Source organism: Podarcis liolepis (assembly GCF_965112155.1).
Source record: "Podarcis liolepis genome assembly, chromosome: 9".
In the NCBI taxonomy this organism is placed as follows: domain Eukaryota; kingdom Metazoa; phylum Chordata; class Lepidosauria; order Squamata; family Lacertidae; genus Podarcis; species Podarcis liolepis.
Window position 1 is genome coordinate 41,895,435 of NC_139564.1, and position 21,050 is coordinate 41,916,484.

The 21,050-nt window shown below is 41.8% G+C and overlaps 1 protein-coding gene and 1 long non-coding RNA gene across 7 annotated transcripts in view; one reads left to right on the forward strand and one right to left on the reverse strand.

The window, feature by feature from the left end:
* The window catches only part of SPMIP2 (sperm microtubule inner protein 2), a 43,066-nt gene extending 41,823 nt beyond the window's left edge, over window positions 1-1,243 (reverse strand). For 4 of the 6 annotated variants that reach the window (XR_014530027.1, XM_083520370.1, XM_083520371.1 and 1 more), the window contains exon 1: window positions 996-1,214. Coding sequence is in view for 4 of the 6 variants with exons in the window: in XM_083520370.1 (XP_083376496.1) it covers window positions 996-1,095 (100 nt within the window). In the remaining 2 variants the exon portion in view is untranslated. Of the gene's footprint in view, window positions 1-995 lie in introns of all 6 variants that reach the window. The other 2 variants (XR_014530026.1, XM_083520369.1) reach the window with 2 other exon arrangements.
* The window catches only part of LOC310714765, a 48,465-nt gene that overhangs the window by 24,476 nt on the left and 2,939 nt on the right, over window positions 1-21,050 (forward strand). The window lies entirely within an intron of this gene.

The following is a 21,050-nucleotide window of genomic DNA, read 5'->3' on the forward strand; positions in this document are numbered from 1 at the left end:
GCTGTCGCATTCTATACCCACTGAAGTTTCCAAATAGGCTTTAAAGACAGCCCCGCATAGAGCATGCTATACTAATCTAGCCTGGATTTTAAAAGAGCATGTGGTTCTGAGGCAAGTTCTGCTTCCTCTAGATAGGACTGCAGCTGGTGAGTCAACCAATGAAGGAAAAGAAACCCACTCCTGGCCACCAATGCCATTTTGCATTGGTAGCAGTAAATCCAGAAGAAAGCCCAGGCTATATGCCTCACTCTCTTCAGTATGGCAAACCTGCCTAGATTCATTTTGTCCATCTCTGTCCAGATCAGCAGTTATCCCAACCAACAGGACTTATGTCTTATCAGAATTTAGCTCCAGGGTGGGTGGGTGCTTTGCTCTTATCCATCCCCTAACTGCCTCCAGACAACTTCCATCACTGCACTGGATTATACTGATAACATTTACATTCCAAACCCCCAGGTGACCTCCCTAGTGGTTTAATGTAGATGTTTGAATGTACGGGGTAGGGGACATGATGGGACGGGGACAAAAAGGAACATTGTGGCTTCCCACCACCTTGTGGACTTATCCTCCCCCAGAAAGGACTATGACCATTGCAAAAGCATGCCTCCAAGTCCTGTCCCAGTGAGATGACCCAGAAAGACACGCATGGTATTGAAAGCTGCTGAGAAGCCCAGGAGAACCAACAAGGCCACACTTTAGATTCCCCAGCATGTCATCAGTCAGATGGTTCCACTCAGATCAGAAGTCATATAAATGTAAACTTCTCTGCTACATGATCAGGTTCGTTCATTTTTGTCCTTCCATGCTCCTTTAGCAGCACAGAACAGCGAATCTCTATTTATAGAACATGATACAGAGCGACGATATGCAATGCTGCGTATGATGCAGCAGCTGAGTGTCACTTCTCACGCTGCTCCATCGATATGATGAATGCTATTGCTTCAGCTTCATTTGGCAGCCAGCCATTTAAGCGGCTATGGAACGGCGGCGGTTACCTGTGAATATCATTCTGTTCCCTGAACCTTCGGATGGGGTGCTGGAAGTCAAAGCGCGTTTTTTCTCCTTGCCCTTGGCAGGCTGGTCTATAGACTGCATTGTCACCAATCAGTTAATCCTTGGCAGGCTCACACGAGTTCTGAGCACTGCGGCAGCTGTTGTTGCTGGCTGCCTCGCTAGACAGCGCAGACAGGAAAAATGGTAAGCCAGGCAGCTTTGGAGGACACAAGGGCTATTTGGTGACACTTGCGACATTGTGACATATTGTCCTTGTGACCTTGCAAGCCAACAGCATCCCACTAGCTGCTGCCTGCTTTCTCCCACCAAGTAGCAAGAGGTCTTGACTCTACAGCACCTTCGAGCATTTAATTTAGAAATACATTGTGAGCCAGCTCTTACATGTCCTCTAAAGTTCTTAGGCCATTTGGTACATTTGTAAATATAGAGGAGGAGGGTTTACTTGGCTTGCTGATACTTGGCCTCCTTCAATGTTTGGCAGTAAAATAATGTAATTAAGGGGCACACACAAAACTAACTCTCTCTCTCTCTCTCTCTCTCTCTCTCTCTCTCTCATAACCACAATGTGGTTTTGGCTCTGCTGCCACAAAGCAACTAGGAATATTTGCTTCTAATTACAGTACTGTATTGATCATCTGCTATTCTAAAGTGAAAGAGGTCTGCCTTCTCTTTTCCATTAGTGCAGTGCAGCATTCTCCAAGCAGATGCCCTCAGGATCAGACTGTAACTTCCATCAGCCCCAGTCAGCATGGCTCGGAGGCCACCAGGTTGGGGAAGGGCATTTTCAGTCTAAAAGCAGACCTTTACCTAACATGAGGTTTCCTTCTGGGATGCCATCTGAAACAGGGAGGACTTAATTCCCTCCTTTCCCAGAATGCAGTGTGGTGCAGGGAAAGCCCAACTCTGAGGCAAGGTGAACCCCTATGCACAGGAGGCAGAGTGAGCACCCCTCACCTCTGGCCCACCTACTTGCTTGCCACCATTCCCACACCTGCAAGCCCAGTCACTGGCCTATCTATCTATCTATCTATCTATCTATCTATCTATCATCTATCTGTCATACTGAGTAAGTGGCGGTGTTTGATTTAAGGAAGGACTCTTCTGCGCTTCCTACTGAGTTTGCAAGTGGCACCTGCTTTTATTTCATTTATAGCACACACACCCCTTCAAAGGTCCTGGGTCAGATAGCAATGTGACATAGGACACTCCCTTCTAAAAAAGAGGTCAAAATTAAGTCAGTACTTTGGGGGTTAAGGACTGCAATCCTTCCCACCTTTGCCTAAGGTGTAAGCACCATTGAACATAGTGGGACTTTCCAAGTAAACTCGAATATACTGCTGCTGCTTTGGTCCTGCCTTGCAGCAAGAGACTGTTTTGTATGATTTTGTGGTCTAATCTTACTCTGTTTCTATGACACTATGCAATCTGCACATATTTTTGATGGTCAGTTTGTTTGCACTTGCCAAGCACAACACTGAATTCCAGTGCCTTTTTTTCTCAGAGTGCTATTAGTTTGTTTGACACCTCTGACAAGCCAGAAGCACTTAGCGATTTGCAGCTACTGCTCTCTCTCTCTCTCTCTCTCTCTCTCTCTCTCTCTCTCTGCATTTGGGACTGCCGCAGTTGCTTTCTAGACAGCCGAGTTCCCTTCCAAACAGTGAGCAGAGGATGCTGGCTGAAATGTGCATTCCGGCATGCCAGGCAGTCTGCCTTCTGCACAGATCAGCTGATTCAAAACAGGAATAGAGGACTCCGAATGAGAATGACCTTTCTTGTCAGCAAGGGCAATCAAGTGTTTGTATAAAGCCACGATACTCTTGGCAGAAGCTTCCTTTCATAAAATGGATTTGGCTTCTCTTTAGAGAGTTACAATTGTTTTGCAAGCACAGTTTAGCTTAGAGGGGCCAATTCACATCACCATATTGTCATGGAGAATATGTGGCCTGAATGGATCTGGATTGATTTTCACCTCACTGTGAAGAAGAATGTGTTTGTTTAATTGTAATCCAGTTTACAACTCAGCCACTATTTGCCATGCTGTTGCTCAACCGCCTTTTGGCTTCTTTGCTGCATGAATTGGAGTTTGTTTCCTTAAGAAACTTGCTTGGCACCCTGCACATACAATTTACAATACCATTTATAATACAATATTACAACAATGACAACACATTAAAACTCAATAAAGCAGCAAAATCTTAATCTGTTCTTTTTTATGTATTATGTTTTTTATGTCTTAATCTGGTTTATAAAAGGCAGATACCAGGTGAGCGCATGAACACATACTCTGCAGGTGTATTAATCAAAAAACATTTTTTGGGGAAATTAGCAATACTACTATTGGGGTCTTAATGGCAAGATTGCATTGCCTATGAATACCTCTCTTACTTTGGGGGATTAAGCAATGACCACTAAAGAACCAACATTAGTGTGCTTGCTCTAGAGTAGGTGTGGGGAACCTTTAGAGATCCAGATGTTGCTGAATTTCCTCTGCCATCATCCCTGGCCATTGTCCATGCTTTCTGGAGCTGATGGGAGTTGTAGTTCAACAACAGCTGGAGGTCTAAAGGTTCCCCGCATCTGCTCTTGAGAGCTGGTAATAGCCACACTACTGCTGCAATTGTAATATTTAAAAAAAGAATAAAAAATGATTTAAGAGTGAAAATAATGGCTCCTGTGGTTTGACATGCTGCTACAGAAATATATAGGGTTCAAAGAGTTAATAAGATGCTACACAGACCACACACCCATGCTGCCTAGGTTATACGGTATGCTTAGGGCTTATCCAGACTTCCTTTTGTGCTACATTTCTAGGCACAAGTCCAGGTTTTAAAGTTCCACGTCTGCAGGTGTTGGTGTTGGTTGTTTTTTTTTTAAATCTTGCTGTTTTCCCAGGAAAACCCACATTTTACATTTGAGTTGGAGCAAATGGTAATCAGGATTGCTGTTTGTTCTGATTAAGGATTGCCATTTGCTCTTCTTCAGTGGGTTTTCCCAAGGAAAGCACCAGGACAAAAGAGAAAAGGATAACCACTCAGACACAAAGCTTTAAACTGTAGATCTGTGCCTGAAAAGCAAGGTGCAAAAACTGGGAGAAGCTTAGAGGCAGAGAGTTGCCTTCAGTGGAATTAGGAGGCTGGACCTTACAGACTCAGCTTTGCTATGGACAAAGAAACTAAAGCAGGACGGGTGAAAGGTCATATGCAGAAGTACTGGCTTTTCAATCAAAGTGGGACAGAAAAGCAGGAAGATAAAGAAAATAAGAGAGTAAGGGAGTTGAGGTGCTAATGATCTGAAGAAACCAAAAAAGCATAAAACTGGGTTTTCACTGTAACGTGGAGGGATGTTTTCATGAATGGGCTATAAATTCACCGCTAAGCCAATCATCTCAAACTGCGAAAGTGCTTAAAACAGCAGCAGCTACATAGTCCTGTAGATGTTATTGGACTCTAATTCCCATCAGCCCCTGACAGCATGGCCAAGAGTCATGGGTAATGGGAGTTAAGTGTCTAAAGATATCTGGAGAGTCACAGATTCACCATCTCTGGTTCAAAATGCCAAAACTAGCAGCTTAAAGTTCTGGGCTACATGCACCACGAAGCATTTGTGTCACTACATTTGCTGAACATAGCCTTGAGCTATGTGATTTCATTGGTGATTTCATTGCTTTATGTTAATAAACAAAAAAAAAAACGCATAGCAGCAGTGGCGTAGCGTGGAGGGTGCAGGGGGGGCCGGCCGCACCGGCCGCAACATCTGGGGGTTATGGTTAGGGGGCGCAAATCCATGGGTTAGGGGGCGCAAATTACTTGCCTTGCCCTGGGTGCTGACAACCCATGCTACGCCACTGCATAACAGTCTCCAGTTCATTGTGTTTACAGAAATCCATCACTCTGTGTGGCTGGGTACACACTCCAGTTTACTCTGTACCCAGTGCACACCCATTGCTGGTTTGGGAAGTGTACTTACTACATTAGCAACAAACCATATCTATTTTGTAATTTATGAAATACAGAGCCTTGGTGTGTTTTCCTCCTAACCACCTTCATTCCAAATTGAGAAGAAGGCCAGAGTGCAAAGAAGTATCAACGTCACTCTTTCTGGCAATTTTACAGTCAGCGTACTCTGACATAGCTCCAAGCATATCTAGTACTTCAGATGTGCCTTTGTGTTTTAGTTCGATAAAAGGAAGTGTAAACAGTGTTAGACATAAATGTAGATAAAGTGATACCTTTTATTAAAGCAACAGGAAGTGTTAAGCCAAAAATCAAGTTTGTCTATGACGCACGTAGATCAGTTTGGAAATACTCTGCTGTCAAAAATCTGTAGACATGTGAAAACAAGGAAGCAAGACATTAGAATTCAAAAAGGGCACTGGAGAGTCCTATTGATCAACACCATAGGGCAGTGTTCAAATTATTGGGGGTGAGGTAGGGGGCTCATAATAAAACTCACAAGCCCTTTGACTTTCCAAGTTTAGCTCAATTGTAACCACCTAAAAACAATAGCTAAGGGGACTGCCCCAGCCCTGAGGTCCATTTTGCACTCTCTTTGATGGCCTTCTGCCAACAGGTAAACTCCACCATGTTCGGAAAGGTGTTTTGTCCTGCCAAGTTGATTAGGTTCTGCTCCTGCTGCTCATTGATGTGTTTAGTTTAGCTGGTGGTTCTTTATGTCCATGCCTGTTTTTATTCGCTTGTTTCTGTGTCTTGATAGTTGCTTTATTGTACTTTATTATTGGAATTGCGAGTTATTTTAAGGTGTTTTTATTGGAATTGCAAGCTATCTGCCTTGGATGCTTTAATACAGAAAGGGAAGGTAATAATTTTATGAAAACTACTAATAAATAGCAATATTGCAGAATGGCCCCCAAATTTCTTCTGTGCACTAACTTGAGAAAATGTGAGAATTCAAGCATGCCATTTAGATCTCATCCATGTGATAATTTTGAATGTGTTTCAGTCTTAGGGTCATTCCACACATCACAATTGCTACAGCAAAAGCACAGAATGTGCAGTTGTCATTCCAGGTTAAGTTAGTAAAACTTGGTTCCCATTGAAATCAATGGGAGTTCATAAAGTCATGGCTAACTTTTCACATTGGTTTCATTGGGACCCATCCACAACTAACTTACTCAGGATCCAACCTATTGTGTTTATGCATAAGAGCTGCAGCCAGTGTCTGAATCCTTGCACATAGATGCCTTTCATTATGTGTGACTGAAAAACCAACATCACACAATTGTCACCAGGCTTAAGATAACCACTTTCTGTAATAGCTAGTTGGTGATCTGTATATATATTCTTGCATGCCACCCCATTCTCTGAGTGGTGTGAGACTCCAGGGGTTCAAAGCGCTTACCCAGGGTTCAGTTTCCTTGGAATGAGGGACAGAGGAAACTGTGGCTTCTTTACAACATATGGTTTATTTACACATATCTACACCCTGAGCCTAAGATGGAGGGGCTGTGAAGGGCTTGCTTCTCCCATAGTCATAGCCATGGATTCCAGCCGAAATCAAGCATGGCTCTTTCTCTCTGGCTTCTCTGCCTGCTTCTTGCCCAGCTGTCACACACTCTAATCTGGCTATTGTCCTCCTTACCAGCAGCCAGGTGAGGGAGGGAGGTCAACCCGTGAGCCCATTGCTACAGAGCAACCTCTTTAGTTATACTAATCACCATACATGCAGTTACCTAGGTAGCAACTATGACCCTTGCCTGGCTAATTCAACAATGGAATCCTCCATTAGATTTTAATCCTTACTGGATCCAGATGATTAGAAGGGACTTGGGCCTTATACAACTCACAACACTATAGATGAAGCTTCCTCAGCCTCGGCCCTCCAGACATTTTTGGCCTACAGCTCCCATGACCCCTAGCTAGCAGGACCAGTGGTCAGGGATGATGGGAATTGTAGTCTCAAAACATCTGGAGGGCTGAGGTTGAGGAAACCTGTTATAGCTGTTGAAAACCAAATTGATGTTTCTTAATGAAATTGCAGCATACAAGTATTCTTTTAAAAATAAATAAACCATACATTTTAGGTATTCACTTTAAAAACCACACAAAGCTGCCAGAATTCAGGTATCAGATCACAAATAAATAATTTTACCCAAGTACATCATCAACAGCCGATACTCAGTCCTTCAATAGAACTGAAATTGTGAATATTTGACATATATTCTGGCAACAAAGACTTCACCAGCCTAGATTTTGATGACAATGTAGTAGAAGAACTTGCATAATTAATGGATGTCATGCTTGAGGCCATGAAAGCTTTTAAAAACGTTGTTGCTGAAATTAGCCTCAACATAAACTGGGCTGAAACAAGAATGCTCATCGTTTGCAGTTTCAAGCCCTGCTATGAAACTTCAGCATTTTAGCATGTAGCAATCTAATTCATTTTTTATTTCACCTACTTTAGCTCTGCAGTTAGTTACGCATGTAGTAGCATTAAAACATGAAGGTGTTGCTTAAAGCCATGCCATCCAACAATACATTTCATACAGCAAGCTCAATATTCAAAAGGATAAAAGACCCAGAATCTATGGCACCTCTGCCAACTTTTTTAAAAAACACCACCAAACCGATACTTTTGAGGTGAGACACATTCAAACCATGGGAAATGTTAAAGGATTTAGATTAAAATCAAATTAAGAACTTTATTTTGGAACTTCAGCTAGATTGGGTTTTGCCAGTTCATGAATGATGGTTACATAATTCAGCCCTTTGATATGAAACTTCTGGCTCATATTAATCCCCTTGGGAAGTTTTTTTCAAATGCATTCGCTTTTTCTGTCTTGGATGCCTGTGTTTGTCACCTTTAAAAGTTGTGGTATTATGTGACCTGAAACATAAGATGAGCCAACTAGAATCTGTTTATAGTTCTACAACACTGTCTTTAGTTCACAAAAGTAGTGCATTTGAAGACTTGATTGCAGACTGACAGCTATCATTGAAAGAGAGGAGCAGTCCACCATTAATCAAAACCTTTATGCTGGATCCAGTGCATATAGCGATGTTCATATTCCACTTGCTAAACCATTTTAGCCCCAAGTGACAGCATAGCAAAACTGAAATAGATAAGGAAAATCAGAGCTATTATACATGGCTGGGGAACGTTGCACACCTTTTTTTTTTTTAAAAAAAAAGGGAATATGGGTTGAAGTATTGCAGAGCTAGAGTGTGTGATTCGGATAACTTTTTGCTGCATGCCAACTAGGATTGCCAACTTCTGAAGCAGCCCCTTTAGTTGTCTCTTTAACAACAGTGTGATCTGCAGCAATTAGCAGATGATAATATTTAGCTCCATGCCATAAAAAGCTTCTCGCCTGCTGATTTCTCCCTATTAAACCCCTGCTAAAGGGACAGGAACAGACTGGACTGTTCCTCCCTCCCCCAATGCACATTGGCAATCCAAGTGCCAACTAACATGTACCAAATAAATCCTAAAATAAATGTGCTTGCTGGAACCCTGACTAGAAGGATGAAAATGGAACACAGAGATTTGGAGAACCCTTTCTTGATAGCAGAAGGAATACCAAGACAATAGTTTTGTTTTGCTTTTTTGCTTTTTTTTTACTTTCCCTGCTGGTGCCTAAGCATTTCTCTTCCAAAATACATTGTTTCTGTCCTAGATTATTCCCACCCCCCTTTCTTAATTATTATCCTCTGCATTCTTCCCCCTGGTGTCTTGCCATTAATTGCTTTGTTCTCTAGCTTGCAGTAATTAAAGAGTACTGAAATACAACGGGAGATTTGCCTGTTTCTCTTGTGAGTATGAGGATGTTGCTGAAGTTGAACTGGGTGAGCAAAGCAGAGACCAGATACACAAAGGCACACATGATCATGACCACATCATGATTAGCAAGTCTGTTTTCTCTTTGCGTTGTTCCTCGGGGATCTGTTCTTGGCCCTCTGCTCTTCTCTAGCCTTTACTCACTCTCCCTGGGTGACTTCATCAAATCCCACAGCTTTCAGTGCCTCCTGTACAGATTACACACATCCTAAACTCTCCTTTTCATTCCAGTCCCTGCATCATGAACTGCCTCTTCAGTATTTCAGCTTTGATGCCTGGTGTCATCATCTCAAACTCAGTATGTTCAATCTTTCCTCCAGCCCTTCTCTCATACCCCTTTTATCCAAGGACAAATGTTACTGTTCAAGCTTTGGCTTTATCTTGATTCCCCACTCTTTCTCCTTTGCTCCCTATATTAAGTAATTCGCTGAAATGTGCCACTTCTCCTTTTACTACATTTTGAAAATATGGCTGTTCCTCTTGGCAAAAACTCTGGCGCATGACTTGACTATCTCTTGGCTATCTTAATGCAATCTTCTTTCTCGTTGTCCCACCTGTCTTCTTTTGTCTCACCTTAGTCTGTTCTGTGTTAATTGGTGGAAATTATCAAACTTCTGGAACAGAGGTTGGAAACCTGAAGCCTGGAAGCCAAATGTTTCTCTACAGGCCATCGGGATTTCCCAACCCATGCCCATTCCAGTTCGCATCTCCTCTCACCAGGCTACTTAATAGCCCTGGAAAAAATACAACCTGATAAGGGGCCATCCTTTAAGCATGTCATTTGTTAAGGATGAAGGGGAAAGTTGTGGAAAAATAAGGAAAGCATATTGGTTAGAATAAGCAATGAGAAGCCATAGTGTGTGTGTGTGTGTGTGTGTGTGTGTGAGAGAGAGAGAGAGAGAGAGAGAGAGAGAGAGAGAGAGAGAGATTTTAACAGTGCAGTTGTATACATGTCTACTCATAAGTAAACCACTGAGTTCAATAGGACATACTCTTAGGCAAGTGGGGGGTAGGATTAGGATTGCACTGTAAAACTAACGTATTTTATGGACAGTACCTATAAGCCACCTTAGAAACCCGGTGTAATTTTATCTACTGTTTCTCCCCACACCCTCTTACCTTTCATATAAATAATGCATATATACATCTGGTTTATGTAAGAATGTATACCTCCTCACTTATTTCCAGGTGAAATCTGAGTTGGTGAGTTCATACATGGGGGCATTTATAAGTGCATGTACATTATCTTAGTCTTACAGGAAATGAATTCTTCCAGTGATGGTATCGGAGTCTGATGATTGATTTCACCCCAAGAGTCTGCATTGTCTGTGCACCTAAGTGTCCTCTAGTCACTAGTGGGACAAACAGCAGCTTTGGGGCAGGGGTCATTGCAAAAGCACTGCAGGAAAAGATTAATCCCTCCTCACCCAGCATTGTGGCTCAATCCAGATTCCCACACATACATACACACCCACCCATCCACAAGTCTTGTACAGTTAGACCTTCTAAGGTTGGGGTCACTGACATGGTGCCTATAAATGCTAGGGTACCCCCAGGAAGGTTGGTATTATGTCCACTGGGCCAGCTGATCCCCTCTGTACCAGATTACCAACCCTGAAACAGATTAAAACGGCCTCATTTCAATATCAGCACAGCCCACCATATGACCCAAATTCATTGCTTAAATATCTAAAAAAGTACTAGCCTGCTGCTACATAGATTCAATTGTCAGCCTAGAAAGCTTCTGTACATGGATCATTTTATTTTATTCTTAAGTAAAAGGCTACAAATCATAAATAACAAACACAAGAGAGAAACGCCCAGAATTACCACAAAGGCAAGCAAAAGCAAATAAGATATAAAACCAAGGTTGGTGCTTAGTCTGATTATTCTGCCTCTCTTCACAAGTTCCATAGCATGCACCATAGAGTTCCCAAGGTACTGATGACTGATTTTGATAGCAAGGCTTTTAGCTATTAAGAGTTTCACAAACCTTGTATGCCTTGCTGGTATATCAGGGGCCTCTACCCCCTCATTTATATATTTAGTAAAGTCACACCACACTAAATAAAAGATGTCATATCTTGATATCCCTCTCTATGAAAAGCTTAGCTTTTCTGACATCACCAGAAATCAGACTTTGTCATGCCAAATTTCTACCATGGCTTTATCCATGTACTTCCAAAAGCATGTGATGTTCAGTCTAGCTGCCATTAGCAAGTAGTCAAATCGTTCTTTATTTTATTTGCTTCTAACAATGAGGAAAGCAGCCATGGTTTCTTAGGAGTATTAGCTCAGTGGTCGGCAAGGTTTACCTCGCCTGGGCCAGTTCACTCCAGCAGAGATCCCTCCGTTGGCCAGATCGTGAGCACCCGCGCTCGCGATATTTCTGGCATCTGCGCATGCATGGGGACTCGCCGAGCAGGCAGTGCGGTTCAGGAACAGCTCATGGGCTGGTTAAACGAACCCCGGGCACCGCTTGTGGCCCGCTTGTGTTGCTGACCCCTGTGTTAGCAGATATCTGGAGCACCTGGGACGGACTTCATCAGTTTGCAATCTGAATCTTGGAAATGACTCTACAGGATGACCTCATGGCTACAGCATCAAGCTTAATGTTTGTACTTCCTTGTCGTTGTCGTCGTCGTCCCCCCCCCCCTTTACCCCACCACACTCTGCTTTGTTAACATCTACCCTAATGAAGAGTTCTGGAGAACCTGAACACCTGGCACATTTTTGTGACTAAATGGTTGGTCCTATATAAAAGCATTACCGAACCTTGGACTTGGGAGAATTTAAACACACACACACACACACACACACACACACACACACACACACACACATTAATAACTGTCAGAAAACTGGTTCAAATCTTCCTATTTGGACAAGTGCCCAATAAGCTTTCATTGTTGGTAGATTGAACTATATGATGGAATGTATTGTTAATTAGATTTTAAGCCTTTTAAAACAACATCAACCAATATTTGCTCTGTACTCAAGTTTTTATTATATTTACTTTAGATTACTTTGAGTTGTATAGAAAAAGAGGTTTGTAAAAAAATAAAAAAAATGCACACTGGCATTGAGGAATAGCCTTAATAGTCTATGCACATTCTGAGCTGTTCTAAACATATTGGCGGTTATTCAGCAGCCTCTGACAATTTATCCCCCACCCCCACCCCTCCCTGTCTTTTGTATTTACCACTTGGTTCTTTGGCAGTGGAGAATGTTTCCCTTATTTTTCTCACCCCTCACAAAAGCTGTGCTCTGCTTAACATGCACATTCTTTCTTCCAGAGCTCTTTGCAGCCCCTCCACCATCTACTACAATTGGCTAAATGCCAAATGGTAGGGTGGGCAGCATAAAGGGGGGGGGGGAGCTTTTTTTCACAGACAAGCTGTCTTGCAGTTTCTTTCTTGTATTCAAGGTGCATATGGATGCTATTACAGAAACATATTTTTAAAGCATGGATAGATACAGACATTCCTACAGAACTGGTGCACAAAGCCTCTGATGCTTATAGAGCAAGCTTAGGCTAACATAATGCCAGGGTGCATTGCACCACCCCTATACAAGTTGAACAGCCATTGCATCAAAGTAACCTTGGCCCAGGATAGAAAAAAGCAACCAGAAAATACAATAGCTGCATTAAAAATGACAGGCAGCCCCCAGCATCCCTGGGAACACTGCCAGTGCCCACCAATCGGGGACTGTGCCAGTCAGCCAAGGAACTCATGACAACAAGGACATACCCTTGCAGCCCCGCTTACACACAATATACAGAATGGCAGCACAGTGTCCAAAATCCATTGGCCCCAATGGCACAGAAACCAGTTTCCTCAGGCATCCATTCAGGCCAGAGGGAAGAAGGTGGGGCTACATAAACATAGCACCTGATTAAAGTCTGCCTGTGAAGAGCATACACAGGTCTCCTAGGATAAGCATTCAAGACCACCCAGGGCAGGATAAGCCTTCTTTTGGCCAAGCAGCCAATGGGAGGAGCCAGCAACAAGGGCAGCCATTGGCTAATGTGGACGGAGTCACAGAAGGTGGAAGTTGCTGTTTCCTGCCTCATGTTGAAGTCAATGGGGAGGAAATTATTTGTGCCAGGTCTGGGGCTGGCGTAGAATTGGGCTGTTGACAAGGATGCAGCTGTGGACTGAAGCAGCATTAGATATGGGGACAGTGTGTCCATCCCCACATTCCCCCTTGACACTGTTTTGTTTGGGCCATTCTGCCATCTTTGCCAGTGCAAAGGCTCTGTCAACAGAATGTGTTCTGGGGTCTGCTGTGTTTGCACCAATTTCTGAAGCCCCTTCAGCTGGTATCAGATATTTCCCCCCATGCAGGATGTGTGTATGCTTTAGAAGTTTTGGAAAATAGTAATTTTCACAGTATTCATATTACAGTGGTACCTTGATTTAAGAACAGCTTAGTTTATGAACAACATGGATTAAGAATGCTGCAAACCTGGAAGTAGGTATTTTGGTTTGTGAACTTTGCCTCGGAAGCAGAACATGTTTCCGCTTCCTGTTGAGTGTATTCCATTTGTACCGTAAATTGAATCCCCCGCTGTTTTGGTTTGTGAACTGGAGTGTGTTCCATTTGTAAATTGAATCCCCCACTGCTATGGGAAAGCACGCCTTGGTTTAAGAATGCTTTGGTTTAAGAACGGACTTCCAGAACGGATTAAGTTCGTAAACCAAGGTGCCACTGTATAGGGATATGAAGTAGTGTAGAAGTACTGTTTCATTTTCTTTCTTTTTTTTACAAAGATAGCTCATTTTTTTGAGTATTTACTCATGACCGAGGCCCACTGAGTTCAACAGAGTTTTATGCCACATATATTTGCATATGTGTGTTGTCTTTGACTGAAACACTGTGCATACTTACTAGACAGTAAGGACCAAACTGCCCATTGCATCAAATGTATAGCTTAATTGGGTTCTTTTAATAAAAAAAAAAGTATGGGGGGGGCAGGAATCAGGACCACAGTGCACAGGGAATATTTTTGGAAGTCCTTTTCTGCTGGATTGTGGACCTGATTAAAGGGCTCCCCACCGCTATTTGCCATGGGAGGGAGGCTTCTAGTCGGGCCATTCTGGTACTGTACAAGAGAAATGGAAGGCGTCAAGGGAGCTCCTCCCATGAAAAGGTGTTCCAAAGCTCCAGTGGAAACAAATATTTTGCTTCTTGTATCCCTTATCAAGTATGGAACCTGTAATAGAACCTCATTGGTGAATCTCAAATGTGGAGGAGTTTTATAGGGGAGAAAGTGTTCTCTGAGATAACTGGCACCTCCTTGGACATTTAGGGCTTTAAAGTTAAAACCAGGTCCTTGAACTGAGCTTGGAAATTAATTGGAGTCTGTTACAGATCTTTTAGAAAAGGTGATATATATGAGAGCACCAACTTCAGCCTGTCAGTAATCAAGCATTCTACATTAGCATTCTGCAAAAGCTTTAAGTTTCCAGACCGTCTTCAAAGATTACCGGTATTGTAGGAAACACTACAATAATCCAGTCTGGAAGTGACCAAAACGCTGATGACAGTTGCCAGGTCTTGCATCTTTCAACAGCAAGTGTAACTGGCATATCAACCAAAGCTCATAAAAGACCCTCCCAGCCTCAGCTGCTTCCCTGAGACTCCTACATATGTGCCCTGCATTAGAATGGAGAAGGAAGTTGATTAAGATGCATTTTAATGTACTAAAATGAAGAGGCTGGCAAGAAGGAATGGATGCAGAAATAGTTTTCACATACATTAATAATAATAATAATAATAATAATAATATAAATAATATATTATTTATACCATGCCCATCTGGCTGGGTTTCCCCATACATCCCTTTCAAAAGAATCTTCTGAAACTGGATTCCAAGTCTCTTGTGTTCTGTAGGAGAAAGTCTGGCTGCTGTGAATTAAAAACTCCCGACTGTTGCCAGGTCCAAATCCTGGGCCAACTCAAGGGTGGAGAGAAAGGAACAAGCACAAACTAGTCGCGTTAAGTTCTGACACCTGACGAAGTTCCTCCCCAGACTGAGCAATGTTCAAGCCTCCCCGTCGCCACACCCCACTCTCCTTTCATTAGCCACAACTTGAAACAAATTCATTGAAGTAATAGATGGGTAAGTTTGAAAAAAGTGGTTTTGGAGAAGGAACTACAGCCTGAAGGTATTGTTAAAATGCTTTGTTTTCTGTGTTTGCTGTCACCAACATCCACTGCCCTACTATTAATTTCTAAAAGCATAAAAAGCACAGGTCTAATTCAGGAGCTTTTCTGTTGATTTCTTAATTTTTTAAAATAAATAAATAAAAGCTTTCATGGGGTGGAGAAATGCTCATTTGGAAGATGTGACATTAAATGTCTTGGATTTCTGAGACCAAACCTGGTTTATAAGAAGAGACCAGTGACAAGGCAGCTGCAATATGTTAAACTTTGAGTACTAGATGGTTACAACAAATGTATTTATAATATATTCTGTAGACAACATTTCATAACTATAGAATATTTCACAATAATATAGGACATGACTACCATAGTGAAATTCAAGGCTGTAGTGTGAGTTCTGGTAGGGTGATTTTTTATTGACTTGCCTAAGATCCAGGACAAACCTTTTGGAAATTCCCCCCAGATGTCAATTCTGCCTTTGAAATCCCAGAAATGTCTGGGAAATTGTGGGTGTATGGCAGCCCTAGTTCTAGGATGTTTAGGGTGCAGTCCTAATATACTCAGGTTGTGCTGATTGAGGGGCTATGGGATATAATGGAACTCATGATATGCTACTGGCATAATAGATATGCCAGCAGAACCCTCCAGATACATTGGCAGAATGGCTGAAACATTGTGCAGTCACTATGAGGGGCAATACAGAGGATGAGTGCATTTATGCTGTATCCTATACCACCCAAATTCATGGCTGCACCCCTGTCAACGGCAGAACTTTATACCAACCCAAACATGGAGTTCATTAGCTCCATGTGTGGGTGGCAATCACTTGCATAGTTTCTATTTGGTTGCCACTGCTGGTGTTTCCAGGAACACTGTGGGCATGTTTGTCATTTTAACGTTGTTTTTGTATGTTATGGTTGTGTGTTTTTCCCCTCCCCTCCTGGTCTGAGTATGTATAAGATACAGTGGCTGCTCCATCAATGCAGCAGTAAACAGAGTTGCTCTGCCCTTTATACATTGTAAAAATGAAACATTTTCTATCTTGTGGTACTATGTGTGATACAAAAGATCTGAGTTCCTACACCAAGGAAGCAACTGCCAATCTCTTCCTTTTGCATCGATGCCATTTTCAGTCACGTAATAGTGTCCAATTCCCAGACAATTAAGTATTCTGGGGAGAGATTATGAAACCACTCCTGAATATTTAGGAAGACATAGTAACATTTGAAGTAACTGATTTTTATTTCTGTTTCTTTTGATTTCCAGCCACCAAAGGATGGACCTGGAACTGATTTTACTGAAACCATTGTGATATTTCCCATAGGTTCCAGAAATAAGCATGATTTTGCTATAGTCTGTCATTTTGGGATAAAAATGCATCAGATGTTTTGGACTGCCATTGAGAAGACTTACATAACAGATGTTTAAATGCATCTTGGAATGATTGAATAATGAGGAAAATGAATCATTTGCTTCTGTTCAATAGATCCAGACATCTGCGACTAGTTAGCAATGTGCAGGCTTTCACAAACAAAGAAATCCTAAGCCGAGAGATAGCCATATGACTTCATTAATTCAGATATATCAGAATTGTGTGTGTGTTTTCATGTTAGAAAAATGTACATATATGGGTATACAGAGGAATGTGGCGAGGACAAGAGGGAGGAAAGATGAAGAAACCTCGCAATGCTTAAGGCCAGAAAGGGGCAAGTGTACTAGGGACAGTGGCCAAGAGATAAGATAGTTAAAGGAAGTGAGAAAAAATAAGGTGAAAAGCAAGGGACTGTGGGCATTGGTTTGTAATACACATCTAATTATTTGGCTGGAGACTTCTAGTATTGAGTTTATGTTACTACAGTGGTACCTTGGTTCTTAAATGGCTTAGTTGTCGAACAAATCGGCTCCTGAATGCTGCAAACCCAGAAGTAAGAGTTCCGGTTTGCGAACATTTTTCAGAAGCTGAACGTCTGACACGGCTTCTGCAGCTTCCAATTGAGTGCAGGAAGCTCCTGCAGCCAATCAGAAGCCGTGTGTTGGTTTTCGGATGATTTCGGGAGTCGAACGGACTCCTGGAATGGATTAAGTTTGATAACCAAGGTACTACTGTACTATGTTTTGTACATTGTGGAAAGACAGCTGCCATTTTGGCTCATGTGAGGAAGCACACTTCTCTTAAGCAACTCAAACATTCCCGAATAATTACTTCATACTACATGAATACTTGTGAAGGCTTCTGTACTAGAAGTATTACTGACCTCGTTGTATCACCTGATCTTCCATAAGGTACACTTCTTTTCCCCACCCCGCAACTGCAGAAGTTGGCTAATATATATTTAACACACACAGAGAGAGAGAGAGAGAGAGAGAGAGAGAGAGAGAGTAAGTGCATTAGAATCATCTTGTCAGATGCAATTTGAACAATTCCACAGAAGGCTTTAGACTGCCTTAACAGTTCACCACAGCTTTGACCTACATGGAATGAACTTTGCTGGGATGAGGCAGTGATTAGGTTTTAATGAGAGCTGATCCCCAGGATTCTGGGGGGATGCTTGCTGCTTTATAGGAAAAGTCTAGCAGTTGAACAATGAGCAGCTGCCGCGTGTGTGCATGGAGTGGACGTTTTCTTGTCTGGCTGGTTTGCCCCCTTAACTGAGTTTTAAATTGTGGATGAACCTGGTACCTCACAGTATTTATCATTCTGTTGTTTGGGTTGGCATTCCAAACTAAGCAGATCTACTTAAAATCTATAGCCTATGCGGAAAAATTCATTCATTCCCACACACCCACTAGGCCATATGTTTGAACAGACTTGGGTTAAAACGACATGATGAAGAAACACAAACAAGGTAAATGTTCCACCAAGGGATCATTACATTTAAAGCAACAAAACCACTCGTGGATTTTTCAGAAATTGCATACGTTTATTGCAAAAAATATATAACATACTGTTAAAGCATCTAAGATACAGAAAAGATGGGAGAGTGGCTTTTGTACATAGTAATCAAATGAGTCAGTCAAAACATGCCAAAGACTCTTTCCAAGGAACTGTTTCGTCATAACCTATTTCAGTTGTGTAGCAAACAATGGATATTGATTGACAAAAGAAATTATGTGTCTAGAATAATAATGTTTTGACTCAGGCACAGAATCAGTTACTTTTTTAAAGCTCCTGTTTGAGGAAACCCCATTAGGTCTTCAGCCTTTCCTGAGATACTCTGCAGGTCCCACAGACTTGGCTTGGAGCTCACTAAGCTTATTTATATTTGAGAATCCCTCTTTTCCATTTCTGGCACTGTCTGAAGGCCCCTTGAGCATAGACTTCCTAGGCTGGCTAATAGGAGCATTGGGAAGATTGTATTGTGTGCTTTATTGTTGTGCACAGCTTGAAAGATCCATGTCTTCATGTTTGTTTTCAAACATTTGTTTGCATTTTTGCAAATTAAGCATAGGTTGTGAAAGTAGTTGAAATAAAATTTGGATCCCCCTCTTATATTCAATGGGTGTACTGTAATCCAACATTGTCCTACTACAAACATTCAATCTGAGCAAGTATGGTATATCAGCTTTCCAGAAAGAGCAATCTGAAGCTCACTTTGTAAGCACATTTTCTTTTAAATATGCATTATCTGCTTTTAAAATATGGGGGGGTGTCATTAATTGAGCTTTACTCAGAGTAGACCCAATTAATAGCCCTACTCTGAGTAGGACTTGCCCATTGATTTTGAAATGATATTTAGCAAACTTCTAACTGTCTTGACATGTCTGGAAAAACAAAAATCGTTTTTATTCCAAGCAATTTGCTTTTCACCAATTGATCTTACCTATTTTGCAAAGAAATTGCAGGATGTGAGCTGGAAAGTTTCTAGTTCAGAGCTGTCATCCATCATGAACCCACCAAGTAACACTGCTCTCATAGTTTCAGCAATATGACTTGCCTTCTAGGATTGTTGTAAGGATTGCTATCACAATGTAAATGAAGTAATTTGAATACATGAAATTTGTTATAAATACATGCTAAATATTCTAATAAGCATGACACTGCAATAAACCTGGAAAAAGTAGTAATGAACTCAAATCCTTTCAAATCCAAAGGACTTTTATCTTAGCTTTCTGTGGGTGGCTGTATATTGCAAAAGGGTCATTCAGATATGATTTTTTTGGGGGGGGTGTTGAGATTTGCATGTTTGCTTCCATGCATTCTGTTTTTACAGTCATGCATATTCATTGCTTTTCTACTGTTTCTCTCTTATACACTCTGGAAGTGTGTGTTATAGTAAAATTTATAAGGACTGAAGCACTATATATTGGAATGTGGCTGCGCATAGTACTCATCATTTTCCAACCCTAATGGTTCAGGAGAGAAACTGTTTCAATGAACATTGTCAACTTTCAGAAGGGAGTAGTTTGCAGAAACTTAAATAGCCCACCGTTGTCATGGAGATTCTCTGTTCATTGTTAATAGGATATTCAGCATAGATAGCACCTGTTTCATTCATAGAACTATAGTACTGGATTATCATTATTGGCTTTTAGCACATTTGTAAGGAGCATCTTTGAAAACCAGTTCTGATTAGCAAGATTTTATGAGTATTCACTGAAATGCTCATAATGCTCTTCTATAGTAAAGACTTACAGCTCAGTCCTATGTCTACATAGATGCAAGCTGTATTGAACCTGATGACAAAACTTAAATTTAGATCCCCCTGTGCTTTTAGTTTAGGATAATTTATTGGTGCACCCTATGCGCTGTGGGTTAAACCACAGAGCCTAGGACTTGCCAATCAGAAGGTCGGCAGTTTGAATCCCTGCGACGGGGTGAGCTCCCGTTGCTCGGTCCTTGCTCCTGCCAACCTAGCAGTTCGAAAGCACGTCAAAGTGCAAGTAGATAAATAGGTAAATGGCGTTTCCGTGCGCTGCTCTGGTTTCGCCAGAAGCAGCTTAGTCATGCTGGCCACATGACCCAGAAGCTGTACGCCAGCTCCCTCAGCCAATAAAGCGAGATGAGCGCCGCAACCCCAGAGTCGGCCACGACTGGACCTAATGGTCAGGGGTCCCTTTACCTTTACCTTATGACTCCTGGAGAGTAAAAATATTGAAAAAATCTCAAAGAAGCCAAAGACTCTTTGCACAACCAAAAACCTCTGTTTTGTTGTACTGTATATGGAAAACTCTCTGTTATAGTTTCACTTTTTTATATTTCCTTGCTTATTCAAAGAAGTAATAAAAGTGATGAATCAATTGGATAAAGGCTTCATGGGCATTGGCTTGACTTTCAGCTACTCCATCCACATGCCTTCCCTTTTGGCTGCTGTCACTCATATCTCTTAAAATGCCATAACATTCTTACCTAAGAGAACACTCATCAGAAGTTCTCTTGTACTGTGTTGGCCAGTACCCACAGAGGCATGCACATGGAAAATGATAGGTTGCAATTGGTTCTGTATGTCTGTATCCAAGAAGGACGTGGAAAATACAAGATCCTGTTGGTCACTACTCATTGGGTGATCCAAGAAAAAAAGGCATGGACAAAGATCTTAATGTAACATTTTCCATCTGCTTATCACCTTGAGCTTAGATCTGGCCATATTATGACCTACATGGCTTAAGTGGCAGATAAGGTGGGACAATGAATCACATGCCCTTATCCATCCCCATGGCTGATGCCACTGCCACCCACCATCACTGCTTTTGTGCCTGTAGCATTTGGTACTTCAAAAAGTGGCTAAGGGCCAATGTGAGACTCTCTGGTCTGCCCACCTCTGGCCTCACTCTGAGGAAGATATTGTGGGTTAGATGGGTGTCACAGGTGCTCTCTAGGTCAGGTTCTGAGGAAGGGAGCACTTCCTCAAAGTACAGTATGCAGGTGTCTTGCACCAACCAGATCAGTGGAATTGATTCTAAAAGCACTACTGAAGAAATGAGAAAAATAGGGCCTTCATTTAATAAAGTAGGAAGTTATATTCTGATGATTTGCTTCTATACTTGCCTTCCTTAATGGGAGGCATAAAGATCTCTATATGTGCCCACAAGGCCTTTGACCCAAGATTTTAATTTTTAAAAATTCCAGGCAG